Source organism: Thamnophis sirtalis, unplaced genomic scaffold (assembly GCF_051295495.1).
Source record: "Thamnophis sirtalis isolate CommonGarterSnake01/CBP01778 unplaced genomic scaffold, rThaSir2_p1.2 scaffold_7, whole genome shotgun sequence".
In the NCBI taxonomy this organism is placed as follows: domain Eukaryota; kingdom Metazoa; phylum Chordata; class Lepidosauria; order Squamata; family Natricidae; genus Thamnophis; species Thamnophis sirtalis.
The window spans coordinates 84,837,392-84,852,652 of record NW_028261387.1 but is presented as its reverse complement, the minus strand read 5'-3'; the positions used below and the strand labels follow the sequence as shown (position 1 = coordinate 84,852,652).

Here is a 15,261-nt window from a genome sequence, read left to right as displayed (position 1 = left end):
AAGATAAGCATTTAGCTTAAGATGGTGGTTTAATGTTGGAGATTAGACTAAAAGACAATATCAACTATCAAATTTTCTTGGATAGTTTTACTGGAGCATATGCATGCCAAGACACAGAACTCATGCAACTAATTATAACTTTATTTCTAAGGACAAATTTTGTTTCTAAGGTCAATACCTCATAATCCAAGCATTGTGTAATGCTCATGTGGCCACTAAAGGAATCAATAATGAAGAGAGGCAACTTTAGTTGAGGGGTCTGCGAAATCAGAGAATATACCACTTTGGAATTTGCAGTGTCTTTTTGGTCTGAGTCAAAAGCTGTCATTCTGTAAAAGTTTTCACCTACAATACAAAAATTGAAACTCATTAGAGCAATATCATGTATTTAATCAGAGTATGGAAAGAAAATGTTTTAATACATGTCCATTACTAACATATAAACTATATGACACGTAGGATTTCTGGCACTGCATGAATGTTGCCACCTAAAGGCAAATCTAGTCTTAGATTTTGATTTCATATAGACCCATGATGGCAACCTGTGCTAGGGGTGGCACGCAGAGCCCTCTGTTTGGGCACGCACGCTGTCACCAGCTGTTCTTCGCGTGTGCTGGAACACTGGAAAATGGCCTGCAAATGGCCCAAAAAACTGCCAAAAAAACAGGCAGTTTTCCAGGCCATTTTCAGGCCATTTTGGGGGTTGTTTTCAAGCTGTTTTCTGGGTCCTATTAAGGCTGTTTTCTGGGCCTGAAAATGGCCCCCAAAATGGCCAAAAAACCAACATGCATGTGCCAGCATGTTGGAAACCCGAAGACCAGCTGGCCGGTGTGCACATGCGCACATGTGCACCAGCCATGTGCACACCAGTCAGCTGGACTTTGGGTTTCTGGTGCTCCGGTGTGCATGCACACACCTTCTGGTTTGAGCACTTGGTGCCAAAAAGGTTCACCATCACTGATATAGACCGTAAGGGAACTGGTTTGATATAGTGGTGAAGGCATCAGGATAGAAACTGGGAGGTTGTGAGTTCTAGTCCCACCTTAGGCACAAAGCCAGCTGGGTGGTCTTGGGTCAGTTCCCCTCTCTCAGCCATGGGAAGCAGCTAATGGTACCACTACTTCAGTGGTGGGATTCAAATAATTTAACAACCAGTTCTCTGCCCTAATGATTTCTTCCAACAACCAGTTTACCAAACTGCTCAGAAAGTTTTACAACCGGTTCTCCTGAACGGGTGCGAACTGGCTAAATCCCACCACTGCACTACTTCCAAAAAACCTGGCCAAGAAAACTGTATGGACTAGTCCAGGCAGTCTCCAGGAGTGAACACTGATTTGAAGGCATGCAAATAAATAGGGATTATTACATGAAAATGCCAGCGTTTAACATATGCAGATAAAGTATCAAGCATCCAAGTAATAAAGTCTAAAATTAAAAACATTCATTAGTATGTAAAAAAGGGTGTGCATGAAAATTAAGCACAATAACAGAAGATGGTAAATTACAATCCTTACAATACCATTAATTATTCTTTTAGAAACATCACATTCAGTAATGCGTTGTTATTTGTTGGCTATTTGGCTATCAGAGGGGTTATTCTGTTATGCAGGGTTGATAAGCTGAGAGTATATCGGTAATTATTTCAGTGCCAGTACCAAAACAGGCCCATAGCTGATTGTGGAAAGGAACTTAGTTATGTCCCCTTGTTAAATTAGGAAAGAAATTAGATGCACCTTGAAGTGTGCATCCAAATAATGCATTCAATTGATATTTTCCATGTGGCTTTCAGGACAGATTGTGCCTTATTCTGTCATTTGTAGCTGGAAAGGAATAGGAAGAAATATAGATTTCAGCAGAAGGGACTTTAAATTTACTTTGACAGTGAAAAATCCCAGAAATTGAAAATGATTGAAAACCTTGGGGGGGGGGAACCCTATTAGCTCCCTATAAAAATGCACACAATGTAATTAGAAGAGAAATGTTTCTTTTATCTCTATGTAGGAATGGACACGGTGACTCAGTGGCTAAGATGCTGAGCTTGTCAATCAAAAAAATCAGCAGTCTGGCGGTTCAAATCCTTAGCACCGCATAACAGAGTGAGCTCCCGTGACTTGTCCCAGCTTCTGCCAACCTAGCAGTTCGAAAGCATGTAAAAATGCAAGTAGAAAAATAGGAACCACCTTTGGTGGGAAGGTAACAGTGTTCGGTGGCACCTTCGGTGTTTGGTTATGCCAGCCACATGACCACAGAGACATCTTTGGATAGCATTGTCTCTTTGGCTTTGAAACGGAGATGAGCAGCGCCCCCTAGAGTCGGGAATGACTAGCACATATGTGCAAGCGGAACCTTTACTTTTACCTTAGGAATAGATCTCTTTTTTTTAGTTAACTGGCAAGAAAAACAGAGAAGAAAAAAGGACAGGAATCAACCAGGTGCAATCCTATCTGATGTTGCCCAGATTTTAAAGGCTACTCACCTTTGTGGTAATTTCCTCTGATGACGATATTGAATTCCCTTTGGGAAAACTGAGGCGCATTGTCATTTATATCCTGAATCTGAATGACGACATTCAAGGACTTTGCTAGCAGTTTATTATTAGTTCTATTACGAACATCAAAAGTGATCTGAACAAAAGATAACCAATGAGGAAATCAGTTTCAATTTTAAGACAAAGCAAAATGACATTAAGTAAGGTTTTGATCACTGAAAATCCTGCTTAATATTACAGATAGGAGAGTCATTAATCCATGTTGATGACCAGGTTTTGTAAAGCGAGGATGAATTCTGTTGTGAAAAAGGTTTTCTGGGTTCTTAAAAACTGTGCTAGGCCTTGAGATATGTTAAGCCAGTGTTTCTTAACTGTGGCGACTTTAAGTCCTGTGGACTTCAACTCCCAGAATCCCCCAGCCAGCATAGCTGGCTGGGGAATTCTGGGAGTTGAAGTCCACAGGACTTAAAATCACCAAGGTTGAGAAACACTGTGTTAAGCTAAAATACTTGTAAGCAAAAGAAAGAAAAGGAGGGAAAAGGGTGCAGTGAAGAGCAACAAGGGTGATTAGGGAGCTGGAGGCTAAAACAGTTGCAGGAATTAGGTATGTCTAGTCTAGTGAAAAAAAGAACTTGGGGTGACATGAGGCAAATTCAAAAGTAATGTGAGGAAGTATTACTGGAATTTAAAAATCCTCACTAGTCTACATGTACAGTAGCAAGTTTTCCCCTCAGCCAATCAGAAGTCTGACCCAGTGGCCAATCAGAAACACAGGTGTGACCATGTGACATGAAACTACATTTCCCAGAAAGCAATCCCTTAAGGGGATGGTTTTTAATTCCTAAACTAACTATTTATTCTAACCAGCACGCTCCCCACCTGGAATTATAAAATTTCTACTATTAACTAATTATTAACTAAAGTAAACAGGGGAAAAAAATAGTGGAGATGTGGAACCAACCTCCAGCGGAGGGAGTGGGTCAATCATCAGTAATTGAGTTTAAACATGATTGGGATAAACACATGTCCATCAGCTGACAGACATTAACAAATAAAATTTAAATAAACAATTTAAAAATCTCAAAGGGCAAATTTGATGGACCACTTGATCTTTTACTAATACCAGCTTTCTATATTCCTATGTAAATATTCTCTTCTACAATCTAACACCATGATGTGCCACAGGTGGCATGAAGAGCCCTCTCTGCGGGCATACAAGCCATCGCCAAGCTCAGCTCCCACTGGCAAGCTGATTTGGGGGTCTCTGCTGCGCATGGGGGAGAAGGGTGCACATGCACGGGGAGATCATGGGGGTTGTGCGCGCATACACGGGGTGGGGGGGAAGCACAGGGGATGTGGCACTCCCACTCACCCCATATTTGGTTTCAGGAGGCTTCTGGGAGGCCTGCTAGGCTCAAAATGGGACACAGGGAGTTGCGTGCATGCATGGGGAGAGCCCTGGGGGTCGTGCGTACATGCACAGGGATCGGGGCGCGCTGCATTATGGGTATGAGCGATTTTGGCACGCGAGCGAGAAAAAGGTTAGCCAGCACTGATCTAGCATCTTCAATTTGCCTCCTAAGGCTATTAAAAGTCACAGACTCCGTTATTCTGTGACTGTGCCTACTAACTGTATTAGTTTGTGTCTCTGTGTGTGTGTTTTTAAATCTAATTTAACAGGTTAGTTGCAAAAGGAATAAGCACTGTGAAATGAAGCAGAGTAAGGTTAGCACAGGTGTGCCTTTTTTGCAGTTCAAGATGGACAATATAAAGATTGTAAGCCAGATCATGAAGCTGTATTGCTTAATTGGTAGCTAGAAAGTAGGCTGAGTGAGCAAATCATTTATTGGGATACAGTCTTTTGTATCATCATACAAACAGCAGATGGAACCCAAGGGCAGCAAAGTCTTCACCCAGCTTTGGCTGGCAATTCAGTTTATGGCCCTACTTAAGACCAAAATAACCTGGCAACAGTAACTCAGGCTGTACTTGTCACTCAGTTTTGGCTATTCTAACACAATCAAATTGGGGCTGCCAAGCAGTGGCCTAAGTGTTATCTGTTCTCCCTCAGTGCACTGCAGAAGAATATTTACTTTAAAGTTACTGATTACTAATAGATTTCTAGTCCCAGATCACACGGATCCTTCTCTTTCAGTCTTATGGACTTCAACTCCCAGAATTCCCCAGCCAGCATAGCTTGAAGTCCATAAGTCTTAAAGTTGCTGAGGTTGGATGCCCCTGTTTTAAAGCCTCACATAGACCAAGTTATGGTTGCCAGTTTATATCAGGCAACACACTGAACAGAAGAAAAATCTGTCTATCCCAGGGGTGTCAAACTTGATTTCATTGAGGGCTGCACCAGGGTTGTGTTCAGGGGTGGGCTCTGGATTATTTTACTGTCAGGGGCGTGTGCATGCTTGATGCACACTACACGTGCATGCACAGTAGTGGAAAAATGCTTTTCCGCATGCGCAGAAGCAAAAAACAAGATGGTGGTGCCTACAGCGCCACTGATAGAACCGGTTCAGGTGCATGGGCAGCCATTACTACCTACTTAGCCGAACCGGTCCAAACCGGTAAGAACCCATCTCCGGTTGTGTTTGACCTTGGGAGGGACAGGACATGGACAGAGTTCAACATCACTTGTGTTGGGAACGCCTATGATTGCCCAGCGCTCTGCCAGCGAAAAGGCTCCTGAGCTCCGTTTTTGGCTGAGATGGCCTCCTGCAATCCTCTCCCAAGCTCCGTTTTCACTGGCAGGGCAGCCTCACGGGCCAGATCTAAGCACCTCGGGGGCCGGATCTGGCCCCAGGGCCTTGAGTTTGACACCACTGATCTATCCTGTCTACCCCATTTCAGTTATTGTGAGAAGCTTTTTTGAAGGACCCTGCTCCTCCCTAGGTATATGGGGCAAGATATGGAAAGCTATGGGCAAGCTAGCAGGGCTTCTCAACAATAGCTTCCGCTTTATGGACCGATCCTTCATTCAAAGGTATCTATGACTGCTCCTTCCTTGATTTTCGGAAGCCTTTGGCCCAACTTGAAGGGGATGCTGTGATGGGTTCGAGAGAAAGCTGCGTTCATTGGGAATTGTTTCACCGGGACTTTTTCTCTGTTTAATAAAGGTACAAAATAAGTACAAATACATACTGAAAAAGAAGACGTCTTCTCTCGATCGATGGGATGATGCACATAGACAAGTCCACAGGTCTCTACAATAGAAAACACTGTAACGTCTGGATTTTTATCCACACGCATTGAATAAGTAACGGGTCCCCTCTGAGATACTTCATTGAAAACCTACAAAAAACCAGATTGCAATATCTGAGTAAGGTTTCCAATTAAAATCTGTCTCCCTCCCCACCCTCTCTCTCTCACACACACTGTCTCTCTCTCTTACACACACACACACACACACACACACTGTTTCTCTGTCTTTCTCTGTGTGTGTGTCTGTCTCTGTCTCTGTCTCTTTCTCTCTCTCTCTCTCTCTCTCTCACACACACACACACACACACAAACACACACTGTCTCTCTCTGTCTCTGTCTCTGTCTCTCTCTCTGTCTGTGTCTCTCCATTATATTCCAACTGTGGCTGAGGTAGAAATGATTCTTTCAATTTATGTCCACATAACAACCGCTTCTGTTACGATGGTGCATGTGTGCCAGTCAATAGGAGTTTTGACCAAAGTGGTAATTTACCATATATTTGCCTTGGAGTCAATCTTGACTTCTGTCAATTGGATGGAAAACTCCAAGCCATTGCCTGGCAACGTATTTTGTTTGACTAGTTGACTTCTTCCTAAAGATGAAAGAGAGTGACTGGCCCAAAGTCAGCCTAAACTAGCTGCATATTTATATGAAGATTAGAATTCATAGAATTCATTCACTAGCTTTTTTTATTTAACTCCAGAGCTTTAATTATTGTATCAAACTGATTGCCCCATAAAAAGAGACCTGCCGGATCTGGTTGAGGCCCATCTTTATCCACCCAGGGGCCAAATGGAATAGCAATAGCAGTAGACTTATATACCGCTTCATAGGCCTTTCAGGCCTCTCTAAGCGGTTTACAGAAAGTCAGCATATTGCCCCCAACAATCTGGGTCCTCATTTTACCCACCTCGGAAGGATGGAAGGCTGAGTCAACCCTGAGCCGGTGAGATTTGAACCGCTGACCTGCTGATCTAGCAGTAGCCTGCAGTGCTGCATTTAACCACTGCGCCACCTTGGCTCATGCCAAACAGGTGCTCACAAGCAGGAGACAGAAGTCTACTTTCTCTTGCTGTCGTTGCCCTTCAACTTGTATTTAGAGCTCACCGTGAAGCTGAAAGATGAATGCCCCCTTGACAGACCTGTCCTCCCTGCATTTATTTAATCCTCTTGCACTTTATACCATGCAAGTTATTGACCATCATCATTACCAGGTTTTACAGGAATAAATTCCCTCTAATGTGGTTATGCATTATTTCAACTCTCTTCATTGATTTTCAGTAGTGTCTTTATCATCTGCAAAGTTTCTTAAAAGAAACTCCTCAAACGAAGCAAGCACATAGATTCAACAACAAAAAAGATGGGGTTGAAAGATTAGGAATCATGGAACTATCAGTCTTCTTAGCAGTAGGGTGAACTAGCAAAATTAGATGATGATGATGATTGATGATGATGATGATTGATGATGATGATGATGATGACGACATAACTAAGCATAAGCTGTAAACTACCCAGAGTCACACTCTTTGAGTTCAGTGGTCCTATAAATCCATTGAATGAATGAATGAATGAATGAATGAATGAATGAATGAATGAATGAATGAATGAATGAATGAATGAATCAATCAATCAATCAATCAATCAATCAATTAAAATAAATAAGTAAAATAAGCAAACAAACAAACAAATAAATAGTCAACATTTTTGTTGTTACCCATCCAATCAGTTCCGTGGATGCAGCTTTTTCTTCTTCAATTGGAAAGAAATTTTGGGACCATTTCTCCGATGTTGAAGAATGAAGATTATTGAGTGGATGCTGTGAATGAAAGGATTCCATTATTATGACATGCCTTTCTGCAGTCGAAATTGCTGATCAGAAGATCTTTAGATCATGTTTTGAAGCATGCCAAAAGCTGTTTGAGATCAGCAGTTGAGGACAAGCAACTGCTACTCTTAGTCAGAACGTGCTGAAGGTTTCAAAATAGTCCTCAGCTCCTCGAGGTAAAAATGGGGAGGATTCTGACTGTAACGTTGCAGAGATCCTACCAGTCAATATCCATAGTATTGAATTAGACAGAACAACTCATTTCTATACCAATAGATAATAACCTTTTCAGCCCAGATTCTAAACAGTGGTCGGCTAACTTTCCAGCCTTGTCAATTGGTTGTGGGGAGAGGGGATGGTTCCACGTGACTGGACACATGTTTGCCCACCTGCTGGGTGCGCAAGTGAAGTCTGGTTCTAATCGGCAGTGGCCCGGTAGTGGGCCATGTCCTGGGGGTTGGGTACCCTCCTCTAAATGAATATACACGTGTACAATTGGAGACTTCAGATTAAGGAGGTACAGATAGTCTCCTTCAAGTTGAATTTGATTCATTGGGCACATAATCCACATGGTTTTCTGGGCAACAATTTGGAGGATTGTGTGAAAATCACAGACTTAAAATTTGCTCAAGCTTATCCACATACAGCTACAGATTAATTGCTGTGATCACTCAGCCCTCAGGTGATTCTGAATGTTATGGGATACCAGCCATGACTTTACCCTAATATGTCTACTTATTTGAGAAAATTGCACTTCATTGACTCAACTTTCAGATTAGGGCCACTCAGAGGTGGTATTCAGCCAGTTCTGGCAAGTTCTTGAGAATCGGTAGAGGAAATTTTGAGTAGTTCAGAGAGCCAGCAAATAGGCTGGCCCCGCCCCTGTTGCCTTCCAGCTGATCTTCTTTTGTTACCCTGAACAGGAGAATGGAGCTGGAAAGCAGGTTCGTGGGGTGGGGATTTTGCAGTAACCTTCCTCCAGGAGTGGGGAGGGAATGGGGATTTTGCAGTATATTTCCCCTGCCATGCCCACAAAGCCATGCCCACATAGTAAAAATTACTACGGTAATAAAAAAATTTTGAATCCCACTACTGCGTCCACCCTTGTGTGAATCTAATCCATATTTCGCTCCAGACAACACTGAGTATTCCAATTCAGAAGAACAATAATAAAACATGATTTTACTATAAATTTCATTTCACCTTTTAAATGAATCTGGTGCACTGAAGGAATTGATCGTGTACCCACCTGATTATATCCCTTGAAACAGTCCTGCTTTTCATTGGATGAAAAGGGTAAAATGCCTAGGGTAGCATGGAAGTTGTGGATGACAAGAACCTTAATGGACAGGAAAAAGAAGTAAGGTAAGAATGCTATTGTAGCAAAGATGGGCCTAACACCAAGACTTATCATGAGACAATAAACAGGTCAGTCCATACAAGCCACAAAGTGTATCATTTATTTATCTCTTCAACTAAGTCTCCTTATTAAAACTAATTCAGAAAATTTTAGCTTTGTGGGGGGAAAAAGCCATAATCTCCTCATTGCCACATAACCATAGTAGAACTCACACTAATAGTAAAGCAAAAAGATTTAAACCATGTTACCATTTAGTACCATGATGTTTAAATAATGGTTAAAATCTTAGCTAAATGTTACATGCAATCATAAACCTATAACCCACAGTTGCCTAGCGTTTGATTATATTACCTTGTCAGTTATTAGTATTACATTATATTCCCGCGAAGTTTATTAGATGCCAGTTTATTTGTTTATTTATTTGTATCCCACCTTTATTTTTACAAATAACTCAAGGTGGCGAACATATCTAATATATCTTCCTTCTCCTATTTTCCCCACAGGAACTCTGCGAGGTGAGTTAGGCTGAGGGAAATTGACTGGCCGAAGGTCACCCATTCTAGTCCCATCTTAGCTATGTTTTAGGTCCCCTTCGGCCAGAAAGCAAGCTGGGTGACAGGCCAGCCATTTTCTGCCAGCCCAATTCACTTCACAGGGTGCTTCTTATGTGGAAAACAATAGACAGAAGCATTGACTATGTATCTGTCTTGGGGTGACCAAAATAAAAATAGAAATAGAAATCAATACATTCTGCTTAGTTCATTTCTATCAGGTGATAATTTCTTTCCTATTCGTTTTGGCGTTGTTTTTAAGGTTCCCCTTTTTATTATTCTGATTTGTTACTCTGACTGCTTTGTTGTATGTACCATTTATTTCTTTTTAATCCTACAACAAGTCCTCCACTTACAACCATAACTGGGACGATGGCTTCCATGGCTGAGAAGTTGTTTGTTAAGTGAGTTGCGTCTGACTTTACAATTATTATATTTTTTGACACAATTGTTAAGGAAATCACTGCAGCGTGATTCACACTGAATCACGCTGTAGTTAATATAATTCAGGTTCTTCCCACATTAACATTGGTTGTCAAAAACTAACTGGGGAAATGCAACTGATGATCACATGACCCTGGGATGCTGTAACCGTTGAAAATACCTGCCAGTTGCCAGGCACCCAATTTTTGAGCATGTAACCGTGGGGATGCTGTGATAGTCATAAGTGTGAGCACCAGTCGTAAGTCACTAATGTAACTTTGAATGGTCACTAAATAAATGTTTGTAACTCGAGCACCAACTGTACTGACATTCCATTTTGTTGTTAGTTGTGAAGTCGTGTCCAACCCAATGCAACCCCAAGGACAATGTTCCTCCAGGCCTTCCTGTCCTCTACCATCCTCTGGAGTCCATTTAAGCTCACACCAACTGCTTCGGTGACTCCATCCAGTCACCTCATTCTCTGTCGTCCCTTTCTTCTTTTGCTCTCCATCTTCCGCACCATTAAGCTCTTCTCCAGGGAGTCCTTCCTTCTCATTAGGGGGCCAAAGTACTTGAGTTTCATCTTCAGGATCTGGCCTTCTAAAGAGAAATCAGGGTTGATCTCCTCTAGAACTGACCGGTTTGATCGCCTTGCAGTCCAAGGGACTCACAGGAGTCTTCTCCAGCACCCTAGTTCAAAGGCCTCAATTCTTTGTCACTCAGCCTTTCTTATGGTCCACCTTTCACAGGCATACATTGCAACTGGGAAAACCATAGCCTTGACTATACGCACTTTTTGTTGGCAGCTTTTGAGTATCCTGTTGAGAATTAATTAGGTAATTCTACTGATAAATAAATAAATAATCCTTTTGGTTAGAATTTTAACATGATCTACCAGCTGTCAATATAAATTGAAAGAGAGATGGGTGGTTAAGAAATATGAAATATAAATAAATAAATAAGTAAGTATCTAAATGTCTTTGGAATAGTTTCATACTTAAACAGGCACCAGAGAAGTAGCAATAAAATTACATAGTGTTGAAGAGCAGAGAAAAGCTAACAACAATAAAGGTGCCACTTTTTTCACTATTAAAGCACCCATCTGGTCAATGTCCAGTTGAGGTTCAGGTGTCTTGTGACAGTTTCTGTCTGTCTTAGTGACTTCTACATGCTAAGATCCTGGGTACAAGTCAATTCCAAATGGTTCCAAAGAACCCCGTTATCTGGAGTCTTTCTGCTTCATTCATATCTCAAAGGTATCTTTCCATTTTCTTGGAATTTAAGGGCAAGTATAAAGGTAAAGGTTCCCCTTGCACATATGTGCTAGTCATTCCTGACTCTAGGGGGAGGTGCTCATCTCTGTTTGAAAGCCGAAGAGCGAGCACTGTCTGAAGGTGTCTCCGTGATCATGTGGGCGGCCTGACTAAACGCCGAAGGCGCACGGAATGTTATTACCTTCCCACCAAAGGAGGCTCCTATTTTTTCTACTTGCATTTTTACGTGCTTTTGAACTGCTAGGTTGGCAGCTGCAGGGACAAGTAACGGGAGCTCACTCCGTTACGCGGCACTAGGGATTCAAACCACCGAACTGCTGCCCTTTCTGATCGACAAGCTCAGCGTCTTAGCCACTGAGCCACCGCGTTTAAGGGCAAGTATATATTAACCTTAAATAGAGACAAACATATCTCACATACATCCTGCCAGATTTCTGAAATTGTAAATGATTACCGATTAAGAATATTCACACTTCCACCCCTCACCTCCCACTACACCCTCATCCCCAACATATCTTACATGACCTGGCAGTTTGCAGCAAAAATGAAACTTTAATCAAGTTATTAACTGGTAGTGACTAAATACAATTACATTGAATAGATATCAAATTCATTTTCATCTTTGGCTTTGCTCTGAATTAGATAAACATTCTTTTATGGGAATTATGCTACACCAGTTTGTAATTTCAGACTATGAATATATTGAAAAGGAATGGGGAAACTATAATTGTTGCCTTATCTAAAGAGCAGTAACTCTTTAACTCTGAGAAAGGTTTTTATGGCTGCTCCTTTTGGCTCCCAACAATAATAAAATTGCAAACAAGACAAAACCACAAAACAAAACCAACAATGGTGCTTAATCCATTATTTTCATCAACTCATCTATGTCATCCCCAGATTCCAACCTTACTATCTCAATGTTTGGGGAATGCCCCATGCTATAGCAACTTGCACTATGTTAGCTGTTTTCAGATGCATTGGACTATATAACCCTTGCCATGATCTCCTCTAGGACTGACTGGTTTGACCACTTTGCAGTCCAAGGGACTTGCAGGAGTCTTCTCCAGCACCCTAGTTCAAAGGCCTCAATTCTTTGGCACTCAGCCTTTCTTGTAGTCCAATTTTTACAGCCATCCATTGCAACGGGGAAAACCGTAGCCTTGACTGTACGCACTATTCTATATACTGGTAAAATAATACTATATATTTGTTCTTTGATTTCTGTTGGTTAAAGGTGCAATAAAGATTAATGATATTACTTTTTTTATAAATGAGTAACTGTTGTTTAGACTTAACAGTAAAAAGTGAATGTACTTTCGACTGTGAATAGAAAGAGGAAACAATAATTCATTAGCTGTAAAAAAGAAAACATAGACAACGGAGGTGCAAATTGTAGTTATAATTTGCCAACTTGCCAATTTGTGTGGTTCTGTAAAAGTCACTTTTTTTTTTGCAGCTGAATGAAAGTCAAGGTCATTTATAAAGATTAAATGTTTGTCTTGTCATGAAACAGTAAGTGAAAAGTTCAACGTTGTATTGTTACTTATTGTCTGGAACTTGGATTGCAACTCCTATCATTCCAGAGGTAGGTTGCTCCCAGTTTGGCCCGAATTGGGCAAACCAGTAGTAGTAGGAGCGGGAGGTCCTTGCTCCTCTCAAGGCCAGGTCAGCACCAACCTCCTTGGCTCTTAGGAAAGCTAGCAAGACATGGTTGCTCCAAAAAGATTTTGAGGCTGTGGGGACAGCTGTCCAAGCTGGTTTTCTGGGCATCTTGATAGGTAGTACATGGCTTATAATTGAATTGGGGGAGGAAGAAATCTTGGTTATGTGAAGTCCTTGGTGCTCTCTTAGTTTGGTGCTTACTTGCAGACATTTCATTACCCAACTACAGTCGGTAAACATTCTCAGGGCTTGTGAATGCGGAGTTTGCTCCTTAATTAATTAGGGTATTATTTTCTGTGTATTTGTCTGCTGTTAATCACTGCATATCTAGGTGTAGGCTTATCTGGGTAAATGTATCCCTTCATATGTGGGTGTACCATATAACAAATATACCAACAAATCAAAGGAACACCCATGAGATAGAGACTCACAAGGCTCATCAAAGAACTGCAATATAGAACAATGGTGGGATTCAAAAAATTTACTACCGGTTCTGTGGGTGTGGCTTGGTGGGTGTGGTGTGGCTTGGTGGGTGTGGCAGGATACTGTAAAATCTCCATTCCGTCATGATCAGCTGGGATTCGGGAGGCAGAGAATAGAAGGGGGTGGGACCAATCAGTGGTTAGGGTGCAGTACTGCAGGCCACTTCAGCTGACTGTTATCTGCAGTTCAGCGGTTCTAATCTCACCGGCTCAAGGTTGACTCAGCCTTCCATCCTTCCAAGGTAGGTAAAATGAGGACCCAGACTGTGGGGGCGATATGCTGACTCTGTAAACCGCTTAGAGAGGGCTGAAAGCCCTATGAAGCGGTATATAAGTCTAACTGCTATTGCTATAACTGCTATTGCTATAATCAGAGGTGTTATTTACCACCTTTGACTTAGAACTACTCAAAATTTCTTAGAACTACTCAAAATTTCCACTACCGGTTCTCCAGAACTGATAAGAACCTGCTGAATACCACCTCTGGTACAGAGTTAGAAACTATTCCACACATACAACCAACAGTATGGATTCAGTATGTAGATAACACTTTTATGATAAGAGAAAATGAATGACCAGAGAAGACAAACAACACCTTCAAGGAAATAACATTCACAAGGGAAGAAGATAACAACATGTCAGTCTCCCTGAGTATCTTCAGCAGCCAAGGAAACAATAGCAAATTAAAAACACAAATTGGGGGGGGGGGAACACCAGCCCCAATCCACATTAACCAAATGCTCGATTACTGAAGTAACCAAAGTAGCCAATCTCCCCCCCCCCCAAAAAAAAAGAACTATGAAGAACTGAGAACACACAAACTGCAACAACCCAGAACACCAGAAAAGAAGGCAGATTGCATATACAACATATTCCAAAAATTATGATACCGACACAACTTTATCAAAATGTGCCTGACCCACTCCAGGATAACCAATATAACCTAGGAAAAGGATAACATATCAATACATGAAAAATATTTCAGAAAAAGCTAACAGACTATTATAACCACGCAACGTCGCCATAGCTTATAAACCAAATTAGCCCTCCAAAACATCATAAATAAACCAAAATACACAATAGCCCAAGAAGAAAAGTCATCTACAGATGAAGATTTAACTGCATAAAGAAGTAGGCAATCATTTGTCTGAAATGGTATAGGGTTTCCTGAGCAGTGGGACAGCAGGTTTCCTGAGCAGGGAGTTAGACTACAAGACCTCCAAGGTCCCTTCCTATTCTGCTATTCTGTTAAGTCTACGAATCCTATTTTGATCAACCCTTCATCATCATAATCGCAGCGTTCAAATTTGCCAGCTTTGTGAAAGAGGTGAAGCCCCCTGCAGCTAGCTGTGACTTTGCTAGGGAAAGAAAGTTAGTACAAAGTCTCGCATGTCCCACAGGGAACCTCCCTATGGGTGCTGGTGCTGTGGCCGGTTACACAACCGGTGGGCAAGCCCTGAATTCAAGGGGTCCGGCTTCAGGAGCAGGTTTCCGTTTCCCTCCCCGCCTCACCATCCCTTCTCCTTCCATACCGCCAGAAGGAAACGCGCGGCGCCAGAGCCCCACTTGCGCCGGGGCATCGTAGTCCCCTCTCAGCTTCGGCTGGTTGCTGAGGTTCCCGCCGATCTCTTAACGGAGCCTCGGAGGACGATCCCGCCGTCTTCTCCCCAAGAGAGGCTGGCGGATGCTCCGGGGCAGGTCGCTCGACTGGAGAGTCAACGAAGGTGCGCTGTGATTAAATAATACAGAAGTGAAAATAACTACTTCCAGGGATGAAGGACTGTGTTTAGCCCCACCCCGCCTTCCCACCTTTTACCTTGATGTCAGCTACGGTTTAAGGAAATACGGGGAAATTATTTACTGTACCCGGTTTTAAAACGCACGTGGAAGCTTAAAACTTGTCTCAACAGGAGAGAAAAGTTAGCAGAAGTTTGCAGAATAACTTCTTGTAGTTGGTCTTCAAAGCAAGAGGATTGTGGAACAAGG

The 15,261-nt window shown here is 42.0% G+C and overlaps 1 protein-coding gene across 1 annotated transcript in view; it reads right to left on the bottom strand.

Annotated features, from left to right (window-relative positions):
• Nucleotides 1-15,054, bottom strand: part of LOC106554653 (cadherin-like protein 26) — a 30,577-nt gene extending 15,523 nt beyond the window's left edge. The window contains exons 1-6 of the mRNA XM_087720533.1: nt 14,808-15,054; nt 8,773-8,862; nt 7,413-7,514; nt 5,639-5,788; nt 2,477-2,624; nt 179-345 (exon numbers count right to left, since the gene is read on the bottom strand). Of these exons, the coding sequence (XP_087576659.1) occupies nt 179-345; nt 2,477-2,624; nt 5,639-5,788; nt 7,413-7,514; nt 8,773-8,862; nt 14,808-14,855 (705 nt within the window). The 5' untranslated portion in view covers nt 14,856-15,054. The remainder of the gene's footprint in view (nt 1-178; nt 346-2,476; nt 2,625-5,638; nt 5,789-7,412; nt 7,515-8,772; nt 8,863-14,807) is intronic.
• Between the last annotated feature and the right edge of the window lie 207 nt (nt 15,055-15,261).